The sequence below is a fragment of the Paralichthys olivaceus genome, chromosome 17 (assembly GCF_024713975.1).
Source record: "Paralichthys olivaceus isolate ysfri-2021 chromosome 17, ASM2471397v2, whole genome shotgun sequence".
Taxonomy (NCBI): domain Eukaryota; kingdom Metazoa; phylum Chordata; class Actinopteri; order Pleuronectiformes; family Paralichthyidae; genus Paralichthys; species Paralichthys olivaceus.
Genome location: NC_091109.1, coordinates 9,749,513 through 9,773,897, shown reverse-complemented (window position 1 = coordinate 9,773,897; position 24,385 = coordinate 9,749,513). Strand labels below are relative to the sequence as shown.

Here is a 24,385-nt window from a genome sequence, read left to right as displayed (position 1 = left end):
TGAAATTAAAAAAATTACCCATAGTTCATAGTTGTTATAAGGGATGGGTCCATAACATAGAATTTGTATGTCAAATTCTGCTGCGTGCCTTTCCACTTGATGCATGGTTTCATTCCATTAACAAAAACCAAGCAAACACAAAAAGAAAGATCAATATGTTACTAACATTTCATCACCGTTAAAGATCAGATATTAATTTAACCAACCACGACCATTTTAATGAAATGTATATTCTTTTTTATTTTAATGAAAATGCACAGATATTCTATGGTTTAGTTTTATAAAAAATACAAATTTTTTTCTTCCACAGAGACATACATAACAGCGATATTTGACAGATTTTAAAAGACTGCATACTACATCTTATAATCAACTAACTTTACATGGTAGCAAATGCCTTTGAGGTTTAAATACTTTTAAATAGACTAAATTCAAAACAGATCTGCAATGAAAACACATCTATACTACAGGAAATCACTGCAGATAAAATGAACATGCAAAAGCCATCAAGAGTCTTTGGCTGGCAGACCCACACAGCAAATAAGGCATACCAGTCTGAGCAGCAGCAATGGAGAAGTGTGTTTTCCAGAATGGTATTAAGTCGTTGGTGTCCATGCTCAATTCAGCCAAGAATCCAGAGCCACAAATTAGAAAAGTTCAAGTAATGACGATACCATAGTCCAGTTTGACAAAAGAAAACATGAAAATGGAGATCCTTGTATCACACATGGTGGTGTTTTAGCCATAAAGCAATGTCTATGAGTCATCGTCAGTTTTTATGACATGAAAGAGGGTGACATTAAATATAACCTGGTGTCCGTTATTCCAGGCGTACAGTGCTCTCTCTCTGGGGTTGTAGTCAAGCATAGAGATATGAAAGTACTGGTTGTGGAAGGGAATGTCTATGTACTCGTACGTTGAAGTCTTGGTAGAGTAGGCGTAGTAAACCTTCGCTCCTGACAGGTGGGAGTTGGTGATATACAGTGTCCCACAGATCATGAATGACTCCCCCGCGTTTCTTTTGGAGTACTCCGTGTTCCAAGTCTTCAGGACCTGCAGGGTATCAGGGTCGATCTGAGAGACAACGACATTTCCCGCGTTCTGATTGGTCGCATACACGACCCACATTCCCAGTTCATCCGCCATGACATCAATGTCTGAGTACCCACCCCACGTGTATGGGTACATGTTGTGGAAGCCGGCGAACTCCAGAGCTCGCTGGGCCAGCACGTTTCCTGTCTCGAAGCTGTACTTGACAATAATGTTGCTCTGGTACTTGTTGTAGTAAAGCGATCCGTTGTACACCATGTGATTGGTTCCTTCCCATTTGAATGGGAGGCTGTAGGTTCGAGAAACGACACCCGCTACAAAGTCCTCCATTGTCTTATACTCACGCACAATCTTGCTGTTTGTGAAACTGTCCATGTACCAGACCTGCATCAGAGAGGATAAAAGGAACAAAGCTCATATGTGATACTTATGTGATACTGCCTCCTCTGAAAGCACAATGTAGATATTGTGCAAAGTCGCTGCTTTTTAATAACTCACCCTGTTGTTTCTGGTCGATGCTAGAGGATCAGTCATCCATGCCCCAAACCGGGTTCCAGATGTCTTCATTGTAACAGGTCCAGTGATTTTCATTAATTTCCCACATGCTGTTAATAAAGAAATGCCGCGATAAGATGTGCTGTGGTGGTTTTTGTCTCTAACTAGATTTCTCAAGCCAATTTCATGCATGTGCCACCAGAGAGTCTGTCCTCTCTGCATACTAACATAGTTCTGGCAGCAAGCAGCTCTATTTAACTTGAAGCAAAATATTAGCATTGCTGCTTGTGAACTTAACTTTCCTATATGTAAATCCTATAAGCCTTGACTCAGCCTTGTCCACACTGCTGGGGATATTTTTGAGCAAATGTTTTCACCTGTTTTCAAAACAAAAGCTCTGTCCACATGATCTTCGTTTTACAAAATATATCATACTCAACATAAATAATAGAGAAGAACATTATGAGGATGCTCAGTTATGTTATATTCTCATCTCAACCGATACGTAGCCATCATTGTTTCCGGCAAATGCTCACTACATAAATCAACAGTTGGTATGTTCAAAGTAAACTGTGACGTCATAACTCTGTTTTACATGTACACACAGATAATTAGAAACCCGATTTTTAAAATCTGCAATTTGGAAGGCGTATGTGAAAATCTCTGTTGAAGTGACTTAAAATGTCTTTTGCATGTGAAGAGGACCAAATGCAGAGTAAAAAGTTTGTTTTGCAAAACTTTTGCATTTGTATGGACAGGGTCTTAAAAATGGAACAAGCTTCATGTGTGTGCTGACCAAAATCAAAGTCTTGAGTTATGAGCAGAAACTTTGGTAAACTGCAATAGATTTGGTTTAGGCTAATGGAAATGTTCATTAGTCTTTAATTACAGTAAAATGAAAATATGGTCACGCAGCACTGTTCATTAATCTGTGTAAAATAATTGGCTGAATTATACAAAATACACCAGACTGTCCATCTTTACTGTTCAAAAATTTGTTCTAGGGGTTTTTCTTCATCTTATTTTCGCTGTGTGATCATATCGAACCCCTTTTTTCTGTGGGAAACACATGATGAATAACCTAATGACAGCTGCTGTGATAACAAATGTTTAAAGCAACAAACAGCCTCCTGATTAGGTAAAGGCTGATACTTTCAGCAGCTTTCTTGTCATTGAGATTTAGGCATGTTGTCCTGTTTGAACAGCGAAAGGTTGTCAATGCACCAAATGCAGTCCACGAGAACAGAGACTTTTCTTCACCTGCACAAGGTGAATTTAGGTGAAAACATACTGCTATTAAACATTTATTTTGCAGTGTGATGTTAAGGCAATATAACAAAGAAAAGCACTGGGCTTTAAAGGGGCTTCTGGATGGTGCCTCAGAATCCACAAAGACGTTTTTGTGCGCGCATGCTTCAAACTGCGAGAGAGGAACTGTCAAGCTCTACAATATAATACTTTTTATTTGCATTTTCCCCTTGGTTATTTTCCTCTGCGGCAGAAAACAACAGTATACCATTAGGACAAAAAACTGTTACTATGACAACAATATGACTGTGACAATTCATGATATCATGCAAATATTATTGTCCTAGAGTCCTAGTGCAATTATAAGAGTGTAGAAAACAATGCACCATGCATTAATAGAATACTAGAATATATCAATTAACTCAGATAAAGGTAAAATCGGTTATTTTAATAATTGCCTGTGTTGTTCACTATACTCACTTAGTTTGCCCATGCAGCTGCGGAGCCTGCTGTCCAATCGCAGGACTCGCTGATAAAGTTCGTCATAGTCATAGGCCCCGAGCTCCTCCTGGATGCCTGTCAGCACGGCCGACAGGTTCCTGATCTCCTCCTTGAACTGGGAGATGAGCGCAGCATCCATCTTGTACTGCTCCAGCACGGGGATCAAAGGCTTCAACTCGTCCATCTTGTCCTTAAGCTCCTGCCAAGCGACGATGACAGCGGCAGAGATGGAAAACAGAGAGAGGTGAAAGAAAAGCAGAGAGGTGTGGTGGTACACTGTCAAACAATGATACACTGCAAATGCAATATTCAGATTTGTTGGTGGTAACCATGGCTGTTATTGTCCCTGCCATGCTAATGTTTTTCCCTGCTCAGTCATTGTTGTCAGCTCATTCATTGCAGAAAAAGTAGTGTTTAAGTAGTGTTTCACCATTTAAAACACAATAAAAAAAAGTTGTGTATTTGTGTCTAGGTATCTTTTTGGTAAGATATTGTCAATGTTAAATCTAAATATTACATTCGGACCAAAATGTTAAATGTTAAACCTAGAAGTTGAATCAAAATTCAAATGTTAAATCCTGAATCAAGTCAACTCACTAAATTAAAACATAGACTACTTCTTGTGCTGAAATAAGTAAAATCTAAATAGAATGTCCACTGAGCATTTGACCAAAGCAGGCTGTGATAAACCATGGCTGTACAGTACCTGAAAGTTCCTGGCTATGATGGATTTCCTGTCGTCCTCAATCTGTCTGAACTTGGTCCTCAGGCCCTTCATCTGGTTCTCCATCTTCATGACATATTGGAAATCCCTCTGAGTCCGCAGGTTCAGCACCTCAATGGACTGAGACATATTCTGCACCTAGAATAAAACAAGCCATGATATAAAAAAAAATATGACGAACACATTGGATGTTTAATAGTTAAGTGTGAGTAGATGATGGCTTCCCTTTCTCTCCTTCCTTTCACTGCAGCTTATTGAAAAGCACTTAGTTGGCTTCTCCCTGGTGAACCTGTGTGTGTCTACTTGAATGTGCAGTAGGCTATTGTTAAAAAAGAACAAACATGACAAAGCCTTGCAGCAGTGTTGTAAATTAAATGTTTACGTTAAAAAAACTGGTACTAGAGTGAATTTGACACTTGAAAAGAACAATACATTTTAGAAGAAATTTTATTTTTTAGTTATTCCCATTATTAAAAGGAGAGTGTGTGTGTGCTTGTATGTGCTGCAAAATTCACCTTACCTTCTCTAATAGCTGGCGAAGCTGTCTGCTCTTGGCATCTCTGGAGCACAGATTCTGTTCTGGTGCCACCACTGTGCAGATACAGCGCCCGTCAGCATCTTGGGCCGAGCTGTACACTTGCCAGCCCTCCTTTGGACCGATAGTCTGCAAGTGCAATCGAACACACAATTAGTTTGGATCTATGTTGAACTTTATATGTCATTGATTTCATATTTGTGTGATACTTGTGCTCTTTTGAAAGCTGTGAATCTCAAGTAATTTTAAGCATAGCAACACAGTGGTGTGCAGCTATGCACACACAGCATCAAATTATCATCATGCACCATTTCAAGGTTAATGATATAGTAAAATAATAATTTGTTTGTAAATTGTCTAGGTCTGATTTTAGAAACTATGCCTACAGACCGACACCAATGCATAGACAAAGTTGTGCCCCGGGGTTCTGTGTTGGGTCCACATTGTTTTTTGTGATATTTTAGTCACATTTCAGCTATCAATCACACAGTAAATTTGACTGTGATGCATATAATGATGTGGTTATTAAATCCATGCTAAATTGCCTTTGTTTCTCATGTTGGATGATTTTAAGCTGAACACAGATAAACACTGAGTTTCTCACTCAGGCTAACCCACTAATTAGTTGTATCCTCAGGTGAGTATGTTAGCTACTGCTTTACCTTTATTACAAACATTTAGGCACCTGGATTTCTGGCAAGTTCTGTCTCAAAGCACATAGGGAATACACTTGACAAAAAGTAGCAGGGAAAACTTGCTGTAACATACAGAAAGAAGACTTGTTTTGGAAAACATTACAAAGAGTCAAGCCTCAGCTCTGGATTGTGGGCATAATTTATAAACAAGTGCCCCTCTGCTTGAATTGTAACAGGCAGCTATTGCATATCTCATTGCAAATAGCCTCTCACTACCTCAAGAGGCCATGGTTATTTTTGATCTCAAGATTGGCTGATACACCATGAACATCTATCTTTTCACTTATAGATATAGTGTAGATTACCTCTCATATATACTGTCCTTTTTTAAATTATGTATTTTAACATAATTATACCAAATGTGATTTTATAATAGTCTTGAAAGGCTGAATTGAAACAATCTTTCTGAAACTGTTGTTTAACTTTCATAATATACACCACAGATGGTGGTGTAGTTGGCACAGCGAGAAAGTTCCTGGTTCAAATTCTGGCTAGGGTCTTTCTGTGTGGAGTTTACATGTTCCCCCCATGTTGTCATTGGTTGACTGCAGATTGGGGTAAGGTTAACTGCAGATTCTAAATTGAACGCAGGTCTGAATGGTTCTTTGTCTCTGTATTTTGGTTGTGCGATACGCTGACAACCTGTCGGGTGTACCCCTTCCCTCGCCAAATGTCAGCTGGGATTGGCCTCAGCTCGCCCCGCAAACCTCAAAGGAAAAGCGGTATATGAAATATTTACCATGTGAGAACTGTGAGATTCTCTTTAAATAATATTCAGTGTCTGTCCAGTCAGAATCAAAGTTCTCCCTTATCGCATAGTGCACTCCAAAACAAGTGTTGTGAGTGTTTTAGAACTTTGAAAACTAAAGATGTGAACTTTGAGTTACTTTAAGTGACTTCAAATGCTTTTGCTCAATTATTCATAGGACATGTGGCCACACGCTTTTCCCAGCAACAGAGAGATTTAACTGACACTTCAATCAAGCAAAAACAGACAAACTAGCCCGGGGAGGCTGTTGTATTCATATAAATATTTATGTACTTTGCCACTGAGCACTTGCTGGTAAACCATGTCATCCACTGCAAAAATCTGAGTGGCATATCAGAAGGAAAGCAGGTAAATGTAAAGTAGGGGGGAGTTAATGAAGTTGAAGAGGTGGTGATGTGGGTACATTAAACAGAAGATGATAAAAGAATAAACAAGTAGAAGACAAAGAAAAAGAAAGAGGATGTGACTGGAAGGGAGACGGAGCTATGAGCATCTGCATGCAGGCAGACATATCACTGCAGAGAAGTACAGGGACAGCAAGTATAACAACAAGCAGCATGTACTTGAGAAAAAGTATTAGGAGTAAAGTCCATCTCAGTTATATTAATATCCTTTTTTAAATTATTTTATGGCTTTAATTATTCTATGCTTTTCTAAAGGCCTCTCTTTAAATGCAATTTTAATGCCTTCTCAAAGTATTTTACTGCAATTCAATGCCATTGTAAAGCACTTTGAATTGCTTTGTGTCTGAACATCGCTTTATAAATAAAGTTTCCTCGACTTATTAATGCACAAAAGCACAGACATAAAGAGTGTAACCAGTTCTATACAAGCACTGGCAGCCATGATCGGATTTATTAATGTTAAGACTGGTTTATACCTTTTCATGTTTTAGCCTTGTACGTAAACTGCTGTAGTGTTTAACTGATCTTATATAGAGTATTTAATTTGTAAATCTGTGTTTGTAGATGAGGTGAAGACTTATTTTTCAATTTATTCTCTCTATGTTAGATAGAAGAACGATCAGGCTCCAAGGCTACAATGGTTTCACAAAGCTGCGCACCAACGTCTGGTCATTAATCATCCCCACAAAATAGCATCTAGCAGCTCAAAGCTTTCCCCAGCCACCCAACAGGGTTCCGCTCTCTGCACACGCATCACACACACACACACACACACACACACACACACACACACACACACACACACACACACACACACACACACACACACACACTCAAGTGGTTACATACTGATACACAAACATACAAACCAGTTGCCAAGTTACTGATTCTTGATCTCCCAGTCTCTCTTTGCCAAGGTTTGACTCATGGCTTTTTGAGGGCTGATATATAGCACTCATCAATATTTCGTTGGAATGAAGTTGCCAACAAACAATATTTTTGAGCCACTGCTCAATATGTTTACAGTCAAAACCAGAAAGGAGCAGTAAAACGCTTCATCAAAGACACGACCCTGTGGTGCTGAGGCTGCATTTTTTTCATGGTCCACATGAATAAAACAAAATAACTGCCCAATCAGCACTGAGATGCATTAACCTTTTACCACAGCTGATCCTCTCAGTATCCCTTTGGCTTACAATCACTCATGTGCTATAACAATAATATGTATATTCGGTTTTTTTAATTGTGGTGGTTGATAATCTGTATTAGAAGGCAATTGTGAAAGATGTAGTGATCCCAAGCGACAGCAACATCAGGAAGAAGGAAATGAGAACCTTGAAAGATATCAGGCTGATAGATAAGCTAGAGAAAATGTGAAGAGTGAAGAAAAACGTAGTGTCAGTGGTAATCTGAGTGCTTGGGGCTGTAACCCCACTGCACAGAACCCTCAGGGTCCGTGGTCACTGTAGAAGGGCCGAGCTTGAGGGAGGAAACACAAGACCACCCACATGTGGCCAGTGGGGAACTTATGTAATATATCTGTATAATTTGCACCCCCAGCTTTTAAATCACTTGCTTTTTAGGAAGAAGGACTCAGATGGCTGCACCACAAAGCAAAGACTTGCCAAATAAAGTTTAGGGCAGTTTAAAAACTTAGCCCTGCAATATCGAAACTCACCTCCTGGGGAGTTTTACAAAGTAATCTAAAAGGCATTTCACGCTCCTGTAACAAACTGAGACGGATTGGCTCGATCTTATATTGTAAATGAAACGTGCTACTCTGTCCTCCTTCTATCTCCAAATGTTTCAGCCCCCGCCTGCCCCCCAAATAAATGAGGATGCAACCAGAAGTTAAAGTGGGCCACAACAATCTAGAGAAGCATCCTGCCACCTTCCAATGCTAAGAAAATAAATCTGAGTGTCTGAGCAGAGAGAGACAGATGAGCACACACACACTCACTGAGGCAGGAGAGAAGCCCTAGACCGTCACACATAGTGATGGCCCTTTTATGTTCATTGCTGCAGAAGAAGCAACAGCTGTGTATCCAGGAGCACAGAAATGATTTCGATTTATGAGGTTATTATAAAGAGCAGATGAGAGAAATAAAAAAATCACATGGAAACATGAATGCTTTTAGGCAGATTCAGAAACAGTTTCCAGGTAACAAAACTGACTATCATACAAAAGTGGATTAATTTGACATGTACAAAATAAAAATATATACAAACTGGTGTTACACTGTGACATAGTTCCCCTGAATGTCAATTACAAATTGATTTTGTAGCTCCTTCTATCAACAGCAGCCGAATCAGACCAAACCAATCTCTGAGGCCACGCCTCTCCTGAAAGCAGGCTGGTGAAAGTTATCCATTTAATCAAATGTTAAATATGCCTGTACTGACAATTGTCCCAAAGCTTGCATTCTGCCACTTCAGAAACACAACAAACTGAAACAAGACAAATAATCATTACAAACATTTACTACACCTCCCCTCACACATGGTTGCTTCCAGTGACATCACTGCTGATGTCACTGAAGGTATAAATACAGGAAGTTTCCAACCTCTTCCTCCATTACATCCTGCAACACATGGTCTGAAAGGTGAGTAACAAAGAAACAATACATAATTCAAAACTGAACCAACAAACATGAAACTAAACTTTTTTTATTTAACTATGTCTGTGAAGTGTAACCAAAAATATTAACACAAACAAACCTGTTTCTGAAAGCTGTAAATTGAGGTGATGTGGTTGAATGATTAACAAGCAAAGTTCTATAAAGTGGATTCTACCTTGAGGAACAAATGGGGGGGATCTTTGTCAGTCATTAACAGACACAAGACTTCTAGTCCCTATAACAGTGGAAGTATATGAGGCAACCAGATTGAAAAGTAAAATACCTCAAACTTTTCCTGTGTGACGGTTTTAATCTGATGCATGATGTTTTGACCTTGGTGAACATTTCTTTGGTGCCCAAGGAACAAAGACAAAATGACTTTCAATGTGAATGCCTGTGTTAAATGTGAATTAAAATTGTTTAATTTCTAATGTTCATGGTGGGACCACTTTTTTATGAGCGGGGGGGGGGGGGGGTGATGACTGTCTCAAAGAAGGCCTCTCCCTGCAGGAGCCCGAGGGGAGGAGTTTGGTCATAAGCTAAATTCACCTCACCTGGTGACTGCTGTATATAAGCTGGTGGCATTCAGCTAGTCTCCCTCTCCCCCATGGCTTCCACAGCATTTGGTTTCTGTTGTAATTAGATTCCTACATTTAAATGTTCATTTCTTTAAATAAACTTATTTTTTGTTTAAACTCCTGTGTGGCCTTCCCTACTTTGTCCAGCCTTGAGCCGGGTTGTGACACATGCTTGATACATTTACAGTAATGTTTATTATTATTGAGGTATTAACACAATGTGACCTGAAATGCTCAGTCTTCTAATCTTGTCTCCAGGCAAAGCTGTGTTTTTTGGTGTCCTCCATTTGTCGTGTTCACTGCAAAACTAGTTCTTTAATACGCCTCACTTCCACAGTTTTGTTGTAAGGAGATAATAGAATATAAAGCATAAAATAAATGTTGGGTTACAGTAAGGATTTGGTTCGTAGTGCTACTCATGTATAGATGTATAGCTTTAATAAATAGGCTATAGTGGTCTATTCTCTATAGCCTTGACATTTTTGTATTTTTCTTGAAAAATTCAGAGCAAATGAGATTTACATATCTGCTTATATTTGTATATATAAAAAGAGATGTTTATATGTATTACTACTCTCTGCAACCCTCACAATGTGATTTATGGATCATAAGAATATACTTTCACTGTAAATGACAGAGATTTACTTACTTCATGTCATAGTCCTAAATCTGAATTTGGATTGGATGCATTTGTTGTAGATTGGATTAATATGGTACAAGATATTGAATTTTCCATTTGTTTTCTCTCTGTGGCCTGTGAAAACAACATGCATAACAAGTACACATGTTTGTTTGTGGGATCATTGCAAATGTCATTCAGATGTCTTACCAAACAAGTATTTCCATCCATTGCATTAGAAGTTAATGTGATATGTGTTACATGAATGTCCCTTGAAGGATGTTATTGAAATGACCTTTGATAAGAAAAATGGGCACCACTTCTGTTCTAGACACATTTGTAAAATAAATTTAGAGTTGACACTTAACAAAATAGAATAGTTTGTTGGACTTCCAATGTGTCATTGAAGATGTTGCACTACAATAGTACATTGGAGTTGTGTTAAAATTCTATAAAACATGTTCTGGCAATTGAACTGTGTTATCAGGCTGTTAGTGTGATGTAGGGAAAGGTGTTGGGGTTGATGCGGAGGTTGAACAGATCAATATTGGATTAATAGGTCAATATTGGTATAATACAGTTAATACTGAGTTGATAAATGATGGCAGGGAGAAGTATCTCGTGTCCTAAACAAAATTGCATCCTTCACCCTCATCAGGGAGTGTTGACGAGGATGGTTGGGGGTGTGTTAGAATCAATCATTCTGAGGAAGATGTTCTGGGTGGCTTACTACTACTTCTACAGCAGTAGTTTTTACTAAACTTGTATAACATGTCTGTGAAATCACAGCACTTATGACTCAATGGAAGATTTTTTCTTCACTCAAAGTAGTTGGTGTCTGGCATAGGAAATAATTCTGTTAAGTGCTACTGGGATCTCTTTTATGCACTGCCAGGATTCACCATTCCTCCCTGCTGTGTGTAGCCTTGGTCTTCTGATCTAATTTATTTTTCCAGCCTCAATGTCTGATTCCATTAGCTACACTGCAGCAGTATGAGCAACTCCCTGGAGGGAAACCACAGGTGACAAGCTGGAGTTTAGGAAATAAAAAAAATAAAAGAATGAAAAAGTGTAAGAAATCAATATTTTATGAATAACACCTATGAAAGAAGCCAATAACCTCAACAGCATCATCTGAAGCTGCAGAGAGGCCACGCATGATCTAGTCTCACTGTATAATAGTGTGGCAATGACTGCCCACTTTTACAACTGCTTTTAGAAAAGCTATTGTAATTTCAATTTTTTCCATTGATGTTTAAGGAAATTTCAAGAGTTTTAAGGTTGGAACCAAGCTGACCAGCTGCAGGATGATTTGTGACCTTAATACATTTGATATGGAGCAAAAAGCTACAAGAATGTTTAGATAATTACCTCAAGAGTGAATAAACTATGCATCCCATAAACCATTGTAAATGTCCCTTTCCACTGCAAAAATCTCACACGCAACATGTAAGAAGAAATCTTGGATTCTTTGTGGTAAATGTAATCTAGCTCTCACAACATGAGATCTCTAACTTGGTGGGTGCAACGCTTTTTGCTGTTTGCTTGGGACTAATGAGCTAACACAAGCTACCGTGTGTTTGTGTTCTTGTCCAGAACGTTTTTTCCATCCACGCAGACAGTCAGACTTCAGTTTCAGCTGCAGCTGTTGCATCACTGCAGTGCTTTCTATCACAGGATAACTTTTCTTTCTTTCTTTAGTCTGTGTACCTGTCACCCGGAACCTGTTGGACGTGAGGGTGACCGTTGCATGTGCATGCACCATAGATTCATTAATGGGAAATGCTAAGCTTTATTGCAGTGTTGCATAGAAGTAACTCGCAAAAGTCACACCTTCTTTCACTACCTGTCAATTTCATTATAATGCACCAGAACTGGTAATTAAGTCCATTTCACCATGCTGTTTAGAATCTGCCTTGTGCTCTTTGTTTTCATAGAAAATGTTCATACATGCTTAAGAAATGTGTTAATTAGTCCTGTATCTGTGTCAATCTGCTATTTATCCTGGATCTGCAGGTTAAACTTTAATTTTGAGATGTTAAAATGTGAAAAAAAACCCTTTAGAAAACAAAACCAAGTGCCAGTGATGCCAACAAAGCTAAATCTCACATCACAAAACTGCCTGCCACTGACAAAGACCTAAACAGATGCTATATATCCAGTCATCTATCAACCTGTCCAAACAAAAAGCCACTAGGGTATTGGAAGCAAGTGAAGTGGAATGCGCATGTCAGTACTGTAACTGATGATGATATGGCTTAAATGAGTTAACATTTTAGCTCGAATGGCAGGGGAAGATGAACTTGCATGTGCAGCCAGCTCTGCAACCAGACTGATGCAGACGTCTAGGACAACAATGACAAATGGTAACACCTCTTAACTCAGCAGCAGCAATCCGGGCAGCACTAATCCAGATACTGAGAAGGTCCCAGACAAAGATACTGAGGCTGGAGGAAAGGGGGGGTAGAAAAAGAGAGAGCCATCTTTTCTTTCAGATGTGACTGTGATGAAAGGCCTGCAGGGAGATTAATTTCCAAGAGGTGTGCCACTTTCTTGCCTTTTTTGACCCTGGCGAAGAAAAGATTGAATAGATAATTGTGCAGGAGCTCGGCACATTCTGCCCCCACACTGTCTTTGAATGAGCTCCGGCATTATCTTGTTCACACCCTTGTGCTTCTTCTCAGGGGTGTGTGCTCCGATGAGCCTCGAGACTCAACAAAACAACACGTCAGTCACAGGCATCATGGAGGATGATAATCAAACAGTCATCGAACATTATCTGTGGAGTAAAGCCAGTGGATGAACATGCATACACAGGCAGAATACTAAAAGGCTACGACAGTGTTTATACTGAAGATAAAGCTTTACTGAGTATATTTACCACTATTGCTTGTTGTCAACAATCAGTGTTTTAAGTAAATTGCAGAGACATTTCATGACATTATTCTGTCAACCCTGATAATGTGGATCCACTCTACATTAAAAACAATGTCCAGCAAGACAAACTAGTGCCCATAGTCTGTTCTATACCTGCCTGTTTGGAATAGGCTGTTTGCTTGGACTGTGGTGATACTGGCTGCAGCTTTCTATGGCAGCCACTGCTCAGTTGTCTTTGGTGTTGTACTGTTGTGTTCGTCCATATTACATGTCAGTTGTTTTGGCGAGCAACCCAATTTTCAGACCCATGTTCACAAACTCTGTAATTCAGCTCATTATAAAGTATTGCAACAATAAAATGTACGTTGTGCTTTTACGTTGAAGACAACTTGCTAAAGAGGAAGTTATTCTATGAATGTTGTTGCCATGATGCAGATCAGAACCCCTGTCACCCATGAATGTCTGTGTCTAATTACCAAATGATTTAGAGGGGACAGATATTATTGCCGGCCACTTTTGGTCTGCTGGTTGCTGTGGCAGAGGGGTACAGTGGTCGTCCTCAGTCGGCAGTTCAATCCCAGTCTTCCCCATCTACATGCTGAAGTGTCCTTGGGCAAGATGCTGAACCCCGAATTGCCCCTTCATAGCAAAAGAAGTGCTGCTAATGCACTGTGTGAATGTGCGTGTGAATTGGTGAATGGCAAACTGTACTGTACAGCACTTTGAGTGGTAATCAAGACTAGGAAAGCACTATATAAATACAAACCATTTACCACCACTGTAGGTTATCTGAGGATATACAAGAGCACATGGTAACCATGTGTAACAGCAGGCAGAACCAAAGGAGGTTGCAGTGTCAGGAGTGTGTCAGTGGCTGTCAGATGTTTCTGAAAGCAAAGTTATCAGTAAACTTTGTTGGGTGACGGCCATCACTACAACAAATCTATTCAACTACCGTAAAAGGAAGTATCTGAAGGAAACATTCACAGAGTGTTTGAATTACCACATTCAACTGTCTCACAAGGTCAACACAGAGACACTGATGCTCAATGAAATATTGTGTTTGAAACTGAGTAAACAAAAATATTTTGGAGAGATCACAATTCAGAACATGAATCATGATTGTGTTAATGGTTATTGGTTTATATGGGGTAAATTGGTGTAGCCAAAAACACCACAAATTTACAATGTCTTTTATAAAAATTCAACCAGCTTCATTTTAAGCTTTACCCCTTTGGCATACATTAAACCAGAAGAGGCCCTGTACTTTTAATCTGTACTTATTATTTTCGTAATTGATAATAGAGCAGCCTACTGGGATGAGCACTCTCCTTTAATCGATGCTCACTTCAATCTGTGTTATCAATGTGCGCATGTCTTCTCCTCAGGGTATGTGATTTTAAATTAGGAGCATGATCATTAGTACTGCATTAGAAACTCAAATGTATAAAAAGGACGCTGCTGCCACATTAACGTCACAGGATCCATAGACATCGACGAGGTCACATGTTACAAACTGTTGCAGCAGACGCAGTTCTCCTGATTATTTCTTGCTCTTTAGTAACCTTTGAATTTTGTCCTATGCTCAGCAGTGCTTTCAGCATGCTCTGATATTAAAGCTGCAGCAACAAGAACCCACTGCTGAGACTAAAGCAGGAAAAATTTGATTATGCATAACTTGTGTTGGCTCTGGTTCAGTTTCACCTCTGCAACAATTGCAGTTATAAGATCTACTTGGATAAAAGCTATATCATCTGAATGCAGCTCTAAAGTCTAAGACACCGTCACATTAACATGCTCAGTGCATTCCAGGAGCTTCTTTGAAGTTACATTGCAATTTATTTGCTGTAACTATATACCTTTACTTCAGTTAATGACTTGAGATCACCTTCCAGAAAATGTGCCTCAGTGTGTCACTTCAAATAACAGCAGGATAAATGGGTATGGGCTGCAAATATACAGAACTTAGTTGGTAGTAGTTTGTGGACTTTTTACTGATGTTACCACTGCAGAGGGCTGGTGTGCTGGTGGATGGCTGCAGTATAGGTCATAAATTCTACCTTCTCCATGTTAGTGAATGGTACATGGACCAAAGAGCTCACTCCTTTTTCAGTAACTGTCCAGAGTCAGTTGACCACCCTGAGTCACAAAGTCCCTATAAACTGCGGTGGCTACACACAATCTGGATCTATACTAAGGCTTCTTAAAGAGCAGCTGTCCTCTACTTTAAAAGAACCTTTCTATAACAGTAAAATAACTTGCATTTAACCTTTTACAATCATGTAGCTCTAAATGAATAACTGCAGAAGAGAGAAGGCAAAAATGCAGTAGAGGAATAGATATCGGCTAATTGAAGTAAAATCACTAGTCATGAGCAGAAGCATATTTTTCCCATCTCTGTTTCATGTGTTATTCATTTTGACAATGTGACAGGCTCAGTTTTGTACCTTTCCTCTTTTTTGTTGTTTTTCATGAAGTTACTATTTTCCCTGTCAGACTGATGACATGAAAGTCTGGCAGTGATTTTTTCTGTGTGTTTGTGGCACCAAATGTGGTTGTTTTGAGCGTTTAATAATTTTTTTGTTTTTGGATAGCGACAGTCGTGGCAGAATGGAAATGTACGAGACCGAGTTGACATTTTTCAAATTTTCCATCCAATTATAATTATCTTTACAACCTGCATTTATGCCTGCAGTATACAGAGGTCAATGCAAAATCAAATAGGTTGAGACATCATGAGTCATGATCTCATGGCGTTTTTATAGCAAATAACTAATTATAACCAGAAGTTAAAAACAGTTAAAACCAATTAAAACCAGATTAACTTCCAGAAGTTAGAAGTCATTGGAAAAGTCAACAATGGAACAAACAAATATAAGTTAGCATGGGACTAATGGCCTATACTGCAACTAGTCACCAGGGGGTAATCCAGATGTTTTGCCAGTGAAGCAGGAATGTAAGTTTGCATTTTGTAGTATACCTTTTCTTGAATCAAATTTTTAACTTCAAGGGAACTCATATCACACTGTAATTAAACCCTGCTCTACCTACTTCATCATCCGTCTCAGCCTGCTATTTAAAGCTACTTAATAAATGATATTGCATTTTATCTACGCTATGAGAACTTAACAAGCATATAGGTTGTAATGATCTCCCAGGTTGATTGAGTACAGTATAAATTTATTGAGACCACAAATGTCTACCATCCCTCTCAGGACCAGCCTTTCAGCTCTCTCACTGATATGTGTCTGCTGTGAACGCCTGGGCTGTAATTACAGTAATCATATGGGGAACCGAGAGAGAGAGGCCCCTAACTATGCCCCTGGTAGTTTTAAACGTCATGTCTCAACTCCTGTAATTATGCTTATTAACTGAGCTGCATTCACTCAGAGGAGTGAACAGAGCTGGAAAGTCATTTTAAAGTCATGATAATCACACATAAAAAGACAGCAATTTCAAGCATTTCATCATTATACATAATAATAATAATAGTGCTTGTTTTTATTGGATTTATTTTTGGAGCACAATGTGCAGAAACGGCATAACGGCTCAAAGTGAAAGCAGAAAATTGTGCCTAAGTGACTGGTGGTTATCTGTCACAGTCAGTACGTAGACATCTTATTACTCGTGAACGGGATGAATTCCCTTCTCTGACAAAAGTAAGCTTGACTCAAAAAAATATGCCCACATACAACTGACACATCCCAGACCACAAACTCCAAGAAAGTGACAGAAAACTCATCACGTAGGCTCAGACAGTCAAGGAGGACAGAGCATATATTCGCCCTGCTGCTGGTGGTGGTGGTCTGAGTGAACACATTTCACCATCAATGGAATTTCTGTCTTTATTTCCATTCCATCAGCTCTGATCAAACCTCTCACTGCTTCACACATGAAACATGCAGTGTCTCGGCTGTAATGACTTTGCTGGCCATCCTGTTGGAACATTTGCTTTGTTTGTGTTGACACACAGTTAGAGGGTGTCATCTTTCATTAAGCCCCTGCTGATGTGAAATATGAAACCTAAAGACATTTTTTTTTTCTCATCACAAAATATTTGTGTGGCTGTGTAGGTAAGTGCCCGCAGCATCACATCTTTTAATATGGCTTCTGTGCCAAGGCAGATTTGCCCACCAAGCCTGGGTGTGTGGTCCACATAAATGCTAATGCAGTGCTGAAATGGATGATAAACAATAACTTCATAGAATATGGTTTGGTGTTCTCATGCGATTAATGGTCAACAGAATGCCATTTAATTAAGCAAGAGCAAGTTAACATGTCACCGGCAGGTCCTCTGCAGCTGTGTTCACATTTCTAACCATGTTATGATCAAGTGTGATCAAAGTCCAATTATCTGACCTGAGACCTCTCTTTCTTTTAAAACTTGAACTCAGTGAATTGGTAGAGCTGCCACCTGCAACACAAATGGATTGGACTGCGGGTGTGAGTGCATGTGGTCATGTGGGCATGTGTATGCCTGCCTGCCACCTACTCACATTACAAGCCATCACGAAGCCAACACTGAGCTCCATCCCACTGGTGCTGCAGCTGAATCCCCAAGATTAAACTATCCATAAACATTCACAATATTCACAAACTTGTTTTGCTCAGTGAAGCTCACACATGTTATTTGTTGTTGAGCCAAAAAGGCTAGAAGAATACATATTACAAGGAATCAAGGTTCATGGTAGGTTTTCTATTTTTCATTTTATTTTATATCCTGCCTTTGAAGATTTATAAGATTTATGATGGCATTTTACTCCCAAAGTAAAAGCAATCGATAAATACAGGAAGTATTTATTTGGTCTTTTATTTATAACATAGTAATTTATTGCTGTGTGCATGGATGGGGGTTGTTTTTATTAGAGGCACTTTGTGTTACATTGTGTTTGCATGAAAAGTGCAATACAAACAAAGTGATTGATTGACTGATTGATTGATGGACTCTAAGAAAAGGCAAAAGGCACCTCTTTGCTGTGTACCAGATGGATTCTAGATTCCTTTCTATTCTATGGAGTTGTGTGTGATTAAATATACATGACCCTGTTTGCTGCATAAAGAAACGACAAACGTAAACTGGTTGTTTTAGCATAGCTGAAATAATTTAAGTCACTCTTTAAAGCTACGGTTGGTAATAAAAGCTAGCAAAAGCAAGCTACACTTTGAAAAATGCAACAGATATATCCCACCTCTCTCATCAGCTCTCTTGCTGAAGTTAAGCCTGAACCGGCTCTGTCTGACAACTGCTAAAAGAGACATCAGCTTTTTTTCTTTCTTTCTTTCTTTTTTTATTTATTTGAATGTGAACATACAAGAGTTATAATGGATAAGTAAAATTAGTGTTATTCTACTTAAAATTGAGCCTAATATTAAAATTAGACGAAGATGTGTCTATATAATTTTAAGTGGCAATGCTGTTACATCAGCCTCCTGAAGTCTATTAAGTCTCTCCTCCAATCAAAATGTCTTCCAGGTGCAGAATATAATGTGTCATCATAAAACACAAATTCCAGTCATCATTTTGATTATGATGAGTGTAACACAGTGCCGTAAGCAACCACTGTGTAATTACTAGGCTGGCACAGACCATAAGGGAAAACTTTGCACTATGCAAATATGTATTTTTTTTTTCCATAAAGGCTCACGAGGGATCAGTTGAGGTGGTATCTGCCAAACTCAGATAATTCCACCCTGTCGATGGAGGGAAATCCATACCATTAGTCCTCAGTTTAACCACTTTATTCAGCTTGATGATAGATTGTTTCAATGGTGCTAAACTGAGCCGGAGTGGGAGGGGGGGACGCAGCAATAACGCATAAACCTAAATGCCAAGAGGCTGCGGCTGTCTCCCTTTACTGAAATGAGCAAAGCCTTGTGTACAAGGCCTGACAGTCAGTGAGTGACAGCTTAATAATTTCCAGCTTAGTGTAATACCATGAAAGGTTTGCCTTTCCAGATAATTTTTAAACACTGAAGCAGAAAAAGGCCTTTGGGGGCCGAGCTACCAATTTGCATGCAGCCCTCACCCGAGCAATATCCCACATTCCTCAATGGCCGCGTCCGCATTCATTGACATAATTGCAAACAGATGAAAGACAGAATGTGAACAGAACGATAGTAATCAGAGGTATAGCACTGCAGGAGCCCATTTATAAATCATAACACAAATAACACAGACAAGAGATCAGAGCTCTATAATGATGAAAACATGTCAAATATAGAGATGATTGTGTACACTGATGCTGAATCTACCTTTCATTTCTATACCAATCAGACAAATAATAAAATCATCTGAAATAATTCATCTTTCCATTATCTATACAGATCCCATTAGGTGAGAGGCAGGACACACTCTGGACAGGTCACCAGTCCATCCCAGGGCCGACATACAAAGACAAACAACCATTCACACTCACATTCACACCTACGATCATTTTACATTCTGCAAGTCTCTGGACTGTGGGATTAAGCTGGGTCACTCGCAGAAAACCCACGCAAACACGGGGAAAACATGCAAACTACACACAGAAGCAGGAAGCTTCTTGCTGTGAGGCAATCCTTTGAACTACTGCACCATCGTTCTGTGCATCTGACATAATGTGAAACAGACAAAGCAGAAAATCCTCACGTTTAGGGAGCTGTAAACAGGAGAGACTTCATACTACTACTTGCCATTAGTTCACCTTCTACCCATGAACGAATTGATCAATTATCTGATTGTTTCGCGGCTACAACTGGATCAATGATATCACCCCTAGGAACGAAGCACTGTGTGCTGTTGAGCAGGGCGAGACGACATGGTCATATAATGACAAATATTTTATTTTTAAATTGAGAGACTTGTTTTTTTTGCTCCTGAGTGAAGGCTGTGGGCTTAAAATATTCTGCATGAAAAGGAACTGAACATTTATAAGATCTGAGGTCAATCAATTTTGATTCATACCTCCTCATTGTGCAAAATGCATAAGCAGCATATCGCTATACTATCAATTTAATCTTTGTTACATTACTATTGATTAAACTCATAATGTGGATATGGTTTTATCTGCACTTTTGTGAGTGTATGTGATATTGTCCTGTTCATATTTTCTACTCATGTGTCACTACTGTCCGTGTTATTTTTAATGTTGAGATTATCTTATTTTCATGCTTTAGCGAAAACGAATTCCGTCAACTTGGTTGAGTGATCACTAATAAATGTCCAGCCCCACTGATGAGCATACTCTTCCTTTTATGATGATCTACACAGAATCACTTCTAAACCTGCATGTGAGAGGATGGACAGCTTTTACATCCTTCTCTATAAGCTGCTGCAAAGCCACAGACTTATGTGAAGTTTCAGCACTAGAGAGCGGACAGCTCCACCACCAGATCCCCGCTGATTTATCCATGAATTATGAGACGTGAGCCCAGTTGTCAGCTTCACTCTCTGTTGTTCCATCCGCCGCTCAGTGCAAAGCCACAAGTCAATACACATTCAAGTCCACATCCCCTCAAATCTACTTAAAGTTTAAGCACAAAGACAAAACCTGCAGATATAAAATGCAGAAATGAGGGGGGGTTGAAGAGGTTATATCACAGCTAATGCTCAAAATATTTTCATCCGTCACAAATGGAGGCATCTTTTAGACAGAAATGCCTTTGTGGCTGTATGTACTTGCATTCTCATGAACAGTCAAACCAATTTAAATGGGAAAGAAAATAGATGAATAAAAAAGGGGGATTAGTCACAATAATTCAGCATAAACCAGCATTTGCTGCATTAGAATTAAGGCAGAGAACATCTATGGGTGCTGGTTGCATGTTGTGATGATTGTGATGCAGGACTAAACAGTTGCAAAACTGCAAAATTATTTTTTAACTAAGAGGAAAAACATGTTCTTAAATCTAGTTACTAGAAGTGCATTATAAAAAGTCAGACGTTTAAGGATTGCTGCTTTTTGAAGGGATACTGGTTATGGTTCAAAGTTTAAATTAATAGTTAAGTGTAAAAGCTAAATTAATTAAGCCTACCCCGAATTGTAGTGTTTCCTGTGGACGTGTAAATTCTCTTGAATCTAATCTGATTGACTTCCATTATCTCTGCGGGTAAATTAGACAAAATTAAATTGTAGGACTTTTGAGTGATGTTCGGCACGAACGCCTATTTGCATGAGAAACTATACGTCCTCAGCTGAAGCCCGGGCTGAAACCGAACTAGAGGCATAAAAACAGGAAAACAAACTCACCATGGAGGGATATAATCCGAAGACTGTGAGGGAGAGGACGGGGTACAGAACGCTCAACAGGAGCCGCATGCTGACGGGCTCCGGCCACTTCTCTCCGAGGCGCAGTCCTTCAACACTAACATACACACACAGCTCCTTTTTCTCCTTTATAGTTCAACCTCAGCGAGTCTCTGTCGAACCGCAGAGAGAGTCCTCAGGCGGGCACAGCGACCACACGTTCACCGGCATCACAACCACCGCTGCCCGGTGCTCCGACTGGCTGACTGACTGACTGACTGACTGAGGGGAGAGCCGGGAGGAAAAGTTTGGAGAGAGGTGGAGATAAAATATTCTAATCAGCCACATCCAGCAGACTGCAGGGGAGGGTCACATGACTGATCTATGTATGTATGTATGTATATAGCTATAGATCTGTCTATATATCTATCTATCTGTTTATCTATCTATCTATAACTATCTATATCTGTTTATCTGTCTGCCTCTCTGTCACTCTACAACTCTATCCATCTCTCTCCCTTTCTCAATCCATCTATCTACCTCTGTACCCCTCTCTCTTTCTTACTCTCTGTCTGTCTGTCCATCTGCATCACTATCACTCCTTCCATTGCTCTCTCTCTCGCCCTTTCTCTCTCAATCCATCAAAATATCTCTTTATCCCTCTCTCTGAAACTATATCCATCTCTCTCTCTCTCTGTATCTGTCTGTCATTACCCCCGCCCTTCTCTTTCTCTATATATATCCATCTACCTATCAATCTGAAACACTTTGGTGACCTTCACATTCACCTTCAGAATTTGTCCATCCAAATAATCCTGTTGATATACCCACACCTCTAAATAGTGAAGACTAGAACTGGTGTGTTTTCACTGGCTTCATTCACACAGTGCACTGTTCCTTTAGATCACAAGGGGGAAGAAGCAGAGGTGAAAGAATCTAAACACATAAACAAAAACCCATCATATAAAAAAGACAGGTGGTTCACATACCTTCAGGAGGGGAGGGATTATGACTGTTTCAGAGTGTGAGCTGAGAGCTTTCTGTTTACATGAGGACTGAGCACTGTGGCTACACCTTTGTACAGTATCATGCATATCTCATGCCTGAGATTTACATGGCTCTGTCCATGCATGTAGCAGTGGTTGGAAGAGGAGGTGTCGGTTCCAGGCTGGGGTGACGATGCAGCAGCTGCTAGAAAAGCAGTAGTAGCTGTAGCGATGCTGATGCTCGACACTTTGGTCATCAGCTGTGTGTGACGCTGTGCCCTGGAGTCTTGAGTTGTGTCAATTTATTTATACAGTCAAATATCACAAATCACACTTTCAAGGGGTTTTACTGCCTTCACAGCATCAGGACCCCTCTGTCCTCAGGCCTCTTTTATCATGTCTTTTCCATTTAGCTGTCTTATTTCCGTTGCTGTTGAGGTGCTTGATTAAGGCACTAGGCTGTCACTGAATTCTTGTCATTCTTTTTTTCAAGTCTCTTTTTCTGTTATTGCAGCTAAGCAGTTCTCACTTCCTGTTCCCTATATTGAAAACACAGGGTTGTGAAACTTTAACAACATTGAATTGGCAGATTATTTGTCTCGATAGCTATATTTAACGTACAGATAAAACATAATCATAGTTTAACATCGTACTTTAGAGGTCGGCTCTAATCCATGCTATCCAGAGGATGAATCCTGATGAGTCTTCTAACGATGCTTTCACTTTTCATTTGTTTCAGCATATGTTGAATGGATTGTTTGGGTACAGTCGTTGACTGTAAGTCTCAAGATGCCTTGTTTTTCTTTTCATCAGGCACCTTCATGTAGAGAAGACCTTTGTAGGAAATTCATGGCTTCACTCAAGTCGCTCAGTTTGCTTTAGATGAAATTAAGTATTATGTCAATATTGCTTAAATGTCCATTGTGTAGGATTTTGGGGAATTGTTTGCAGAAATGGAATAAAATATTCAAATATTTTTTTTCATTTGTGCATAATCACTTGAAAATAATATGCTTTCTATTTTAGTTTTCTTTCTGTCTATTTGGAGTGGATCCATCTCCACAGAATCGGCCATATTGCAGCACCATGCTACAGTAGCTCAGAATGGACAAACCAAACTTGAGAGGGCCTTTTTCTATTTTCATGTAACCTAAAGGCTGCTGTAGGTTCTCCTACAAGCTCGGAGGGGAGGAGAGACGAGGTATACTTAACTGTTAGTTAGTTCAATAATCCTGAAACACCAAAAAGTCTGAGTAAATGTTACTATCAAAGAGTGAGTATATTCTCTGTATAGAAAAATGCTAGAAAAGTTAAAAAGATGCTAGAAAAGTTGAGAATATCTGTGTGGAAATTGTTGCAGACTGAGATGGTAGCCAGGCTTTCTCTTCTCTGTTTGTGGAACTCAATGTCCTCATATCTCTTCATAGCTCGTCTCCATTGTAAGATCAGTTCTTGAATTTAGTGATGCGAGCCACAGTTAGATGCAGAACTTTATCATAACACTCGCCTGTAGGTAACTTTAACCATTGGTGTAGGATAGAAACTTTATTTCAAAACAACTCTATTACAAGTATTTGACAGTACGTCTTCTCATGTTCTCTTAACCCACACGTACTTGCTGTATTTGGTGTTTGTTGCATTTTCTTACACTCTTTCTTATACCCATTTTACTCACAGCAGCAAAGTTATGGGTCTTTTACTTTAGTTGAGAGTTCATGCACTATATCTGCTATGTTTTAAGCAGTGTGCTGTTTTCAGGTGGCGTGCTGTGTTCAGACTGCAGCACAGCGCTCCCTCTGTGGCAGATAGGAAAAAATCTCCTGTCATACTTTAAAGCTAGAGGGAATGAAACAGCTTTTCAATACATCACTTTAAGCACTGCCTACCAATGAGATCCTCAGACTCATTCTGCTTTAAAGTTTAAAGGAAACTTTGGAACTCGAAAGGAAATAGGCTTACATCCATGTTTACATGTTAATTAGACAAGCATGGCCTCTAGTTTTTGGTGAACTGATGAAAGGAATTATTTAAATCCAAACTATAAAATAGATTTGGGAATGA

The 24,385-nt window shown here is 39.4% G+C and overlaps 1 protein-coding gene across 1 annotated transcript; it reads right to left on the bottom strand.

Moving 5' to 3' along the window:
- Positions 1-212: 212 nt before the first annotated feature.
- olfm3a (olfactomedin 3a) lies at positions 213-21,815 on the bottom strand. Its single transcript, XM_020087344.2, has 6 exons — positions 21,342-21,815; positions 4,539-4,682; positions 4,001-4,156; positions 3,274-3,493; positions 1,549-1,655; positions 213-1,434 (listed from the first exon to the last, which is right to left on the bottom strand). Exons 1-6 carry the CDS (start codon positions 21,408-21,410, stop codon positions 757-759), a joined length of 1,374 nt encoding a protein of 457 aa, XP_019942903.1. The 5' UTR covers positions 21,411-21,815; the 3' UTR covers positions 213-756.
- Positions 21,816-24,385: the final 2,570 nt, after the last annotated feature.

Excerpts from the sequence above, each read along its gene's own strand:
- olfm3a (XM_020087344.2), bottom strand. The coding sequence starts at position 21,410 with ATGCGGCTCCTGTTGAGCGTTCTGTACCCCGTCCTCTCCCTCACAGTC. Across the intron at positions 3,494-4,000 it reads TCATAGCCAGGAACTTTCAG|GAGCTTAAGGACAAGATGGA; the intron begins GTACTGTACAGC and ends GTCGCTTGGCAG. Across the intron at positions 1,435-1,548 it reads CATCGACCAGAAACAACAGG|GTCTGGTACATGGACAGTTT; the intron begins GTGAGTTATTAA and ends TCTCTGATGCAG.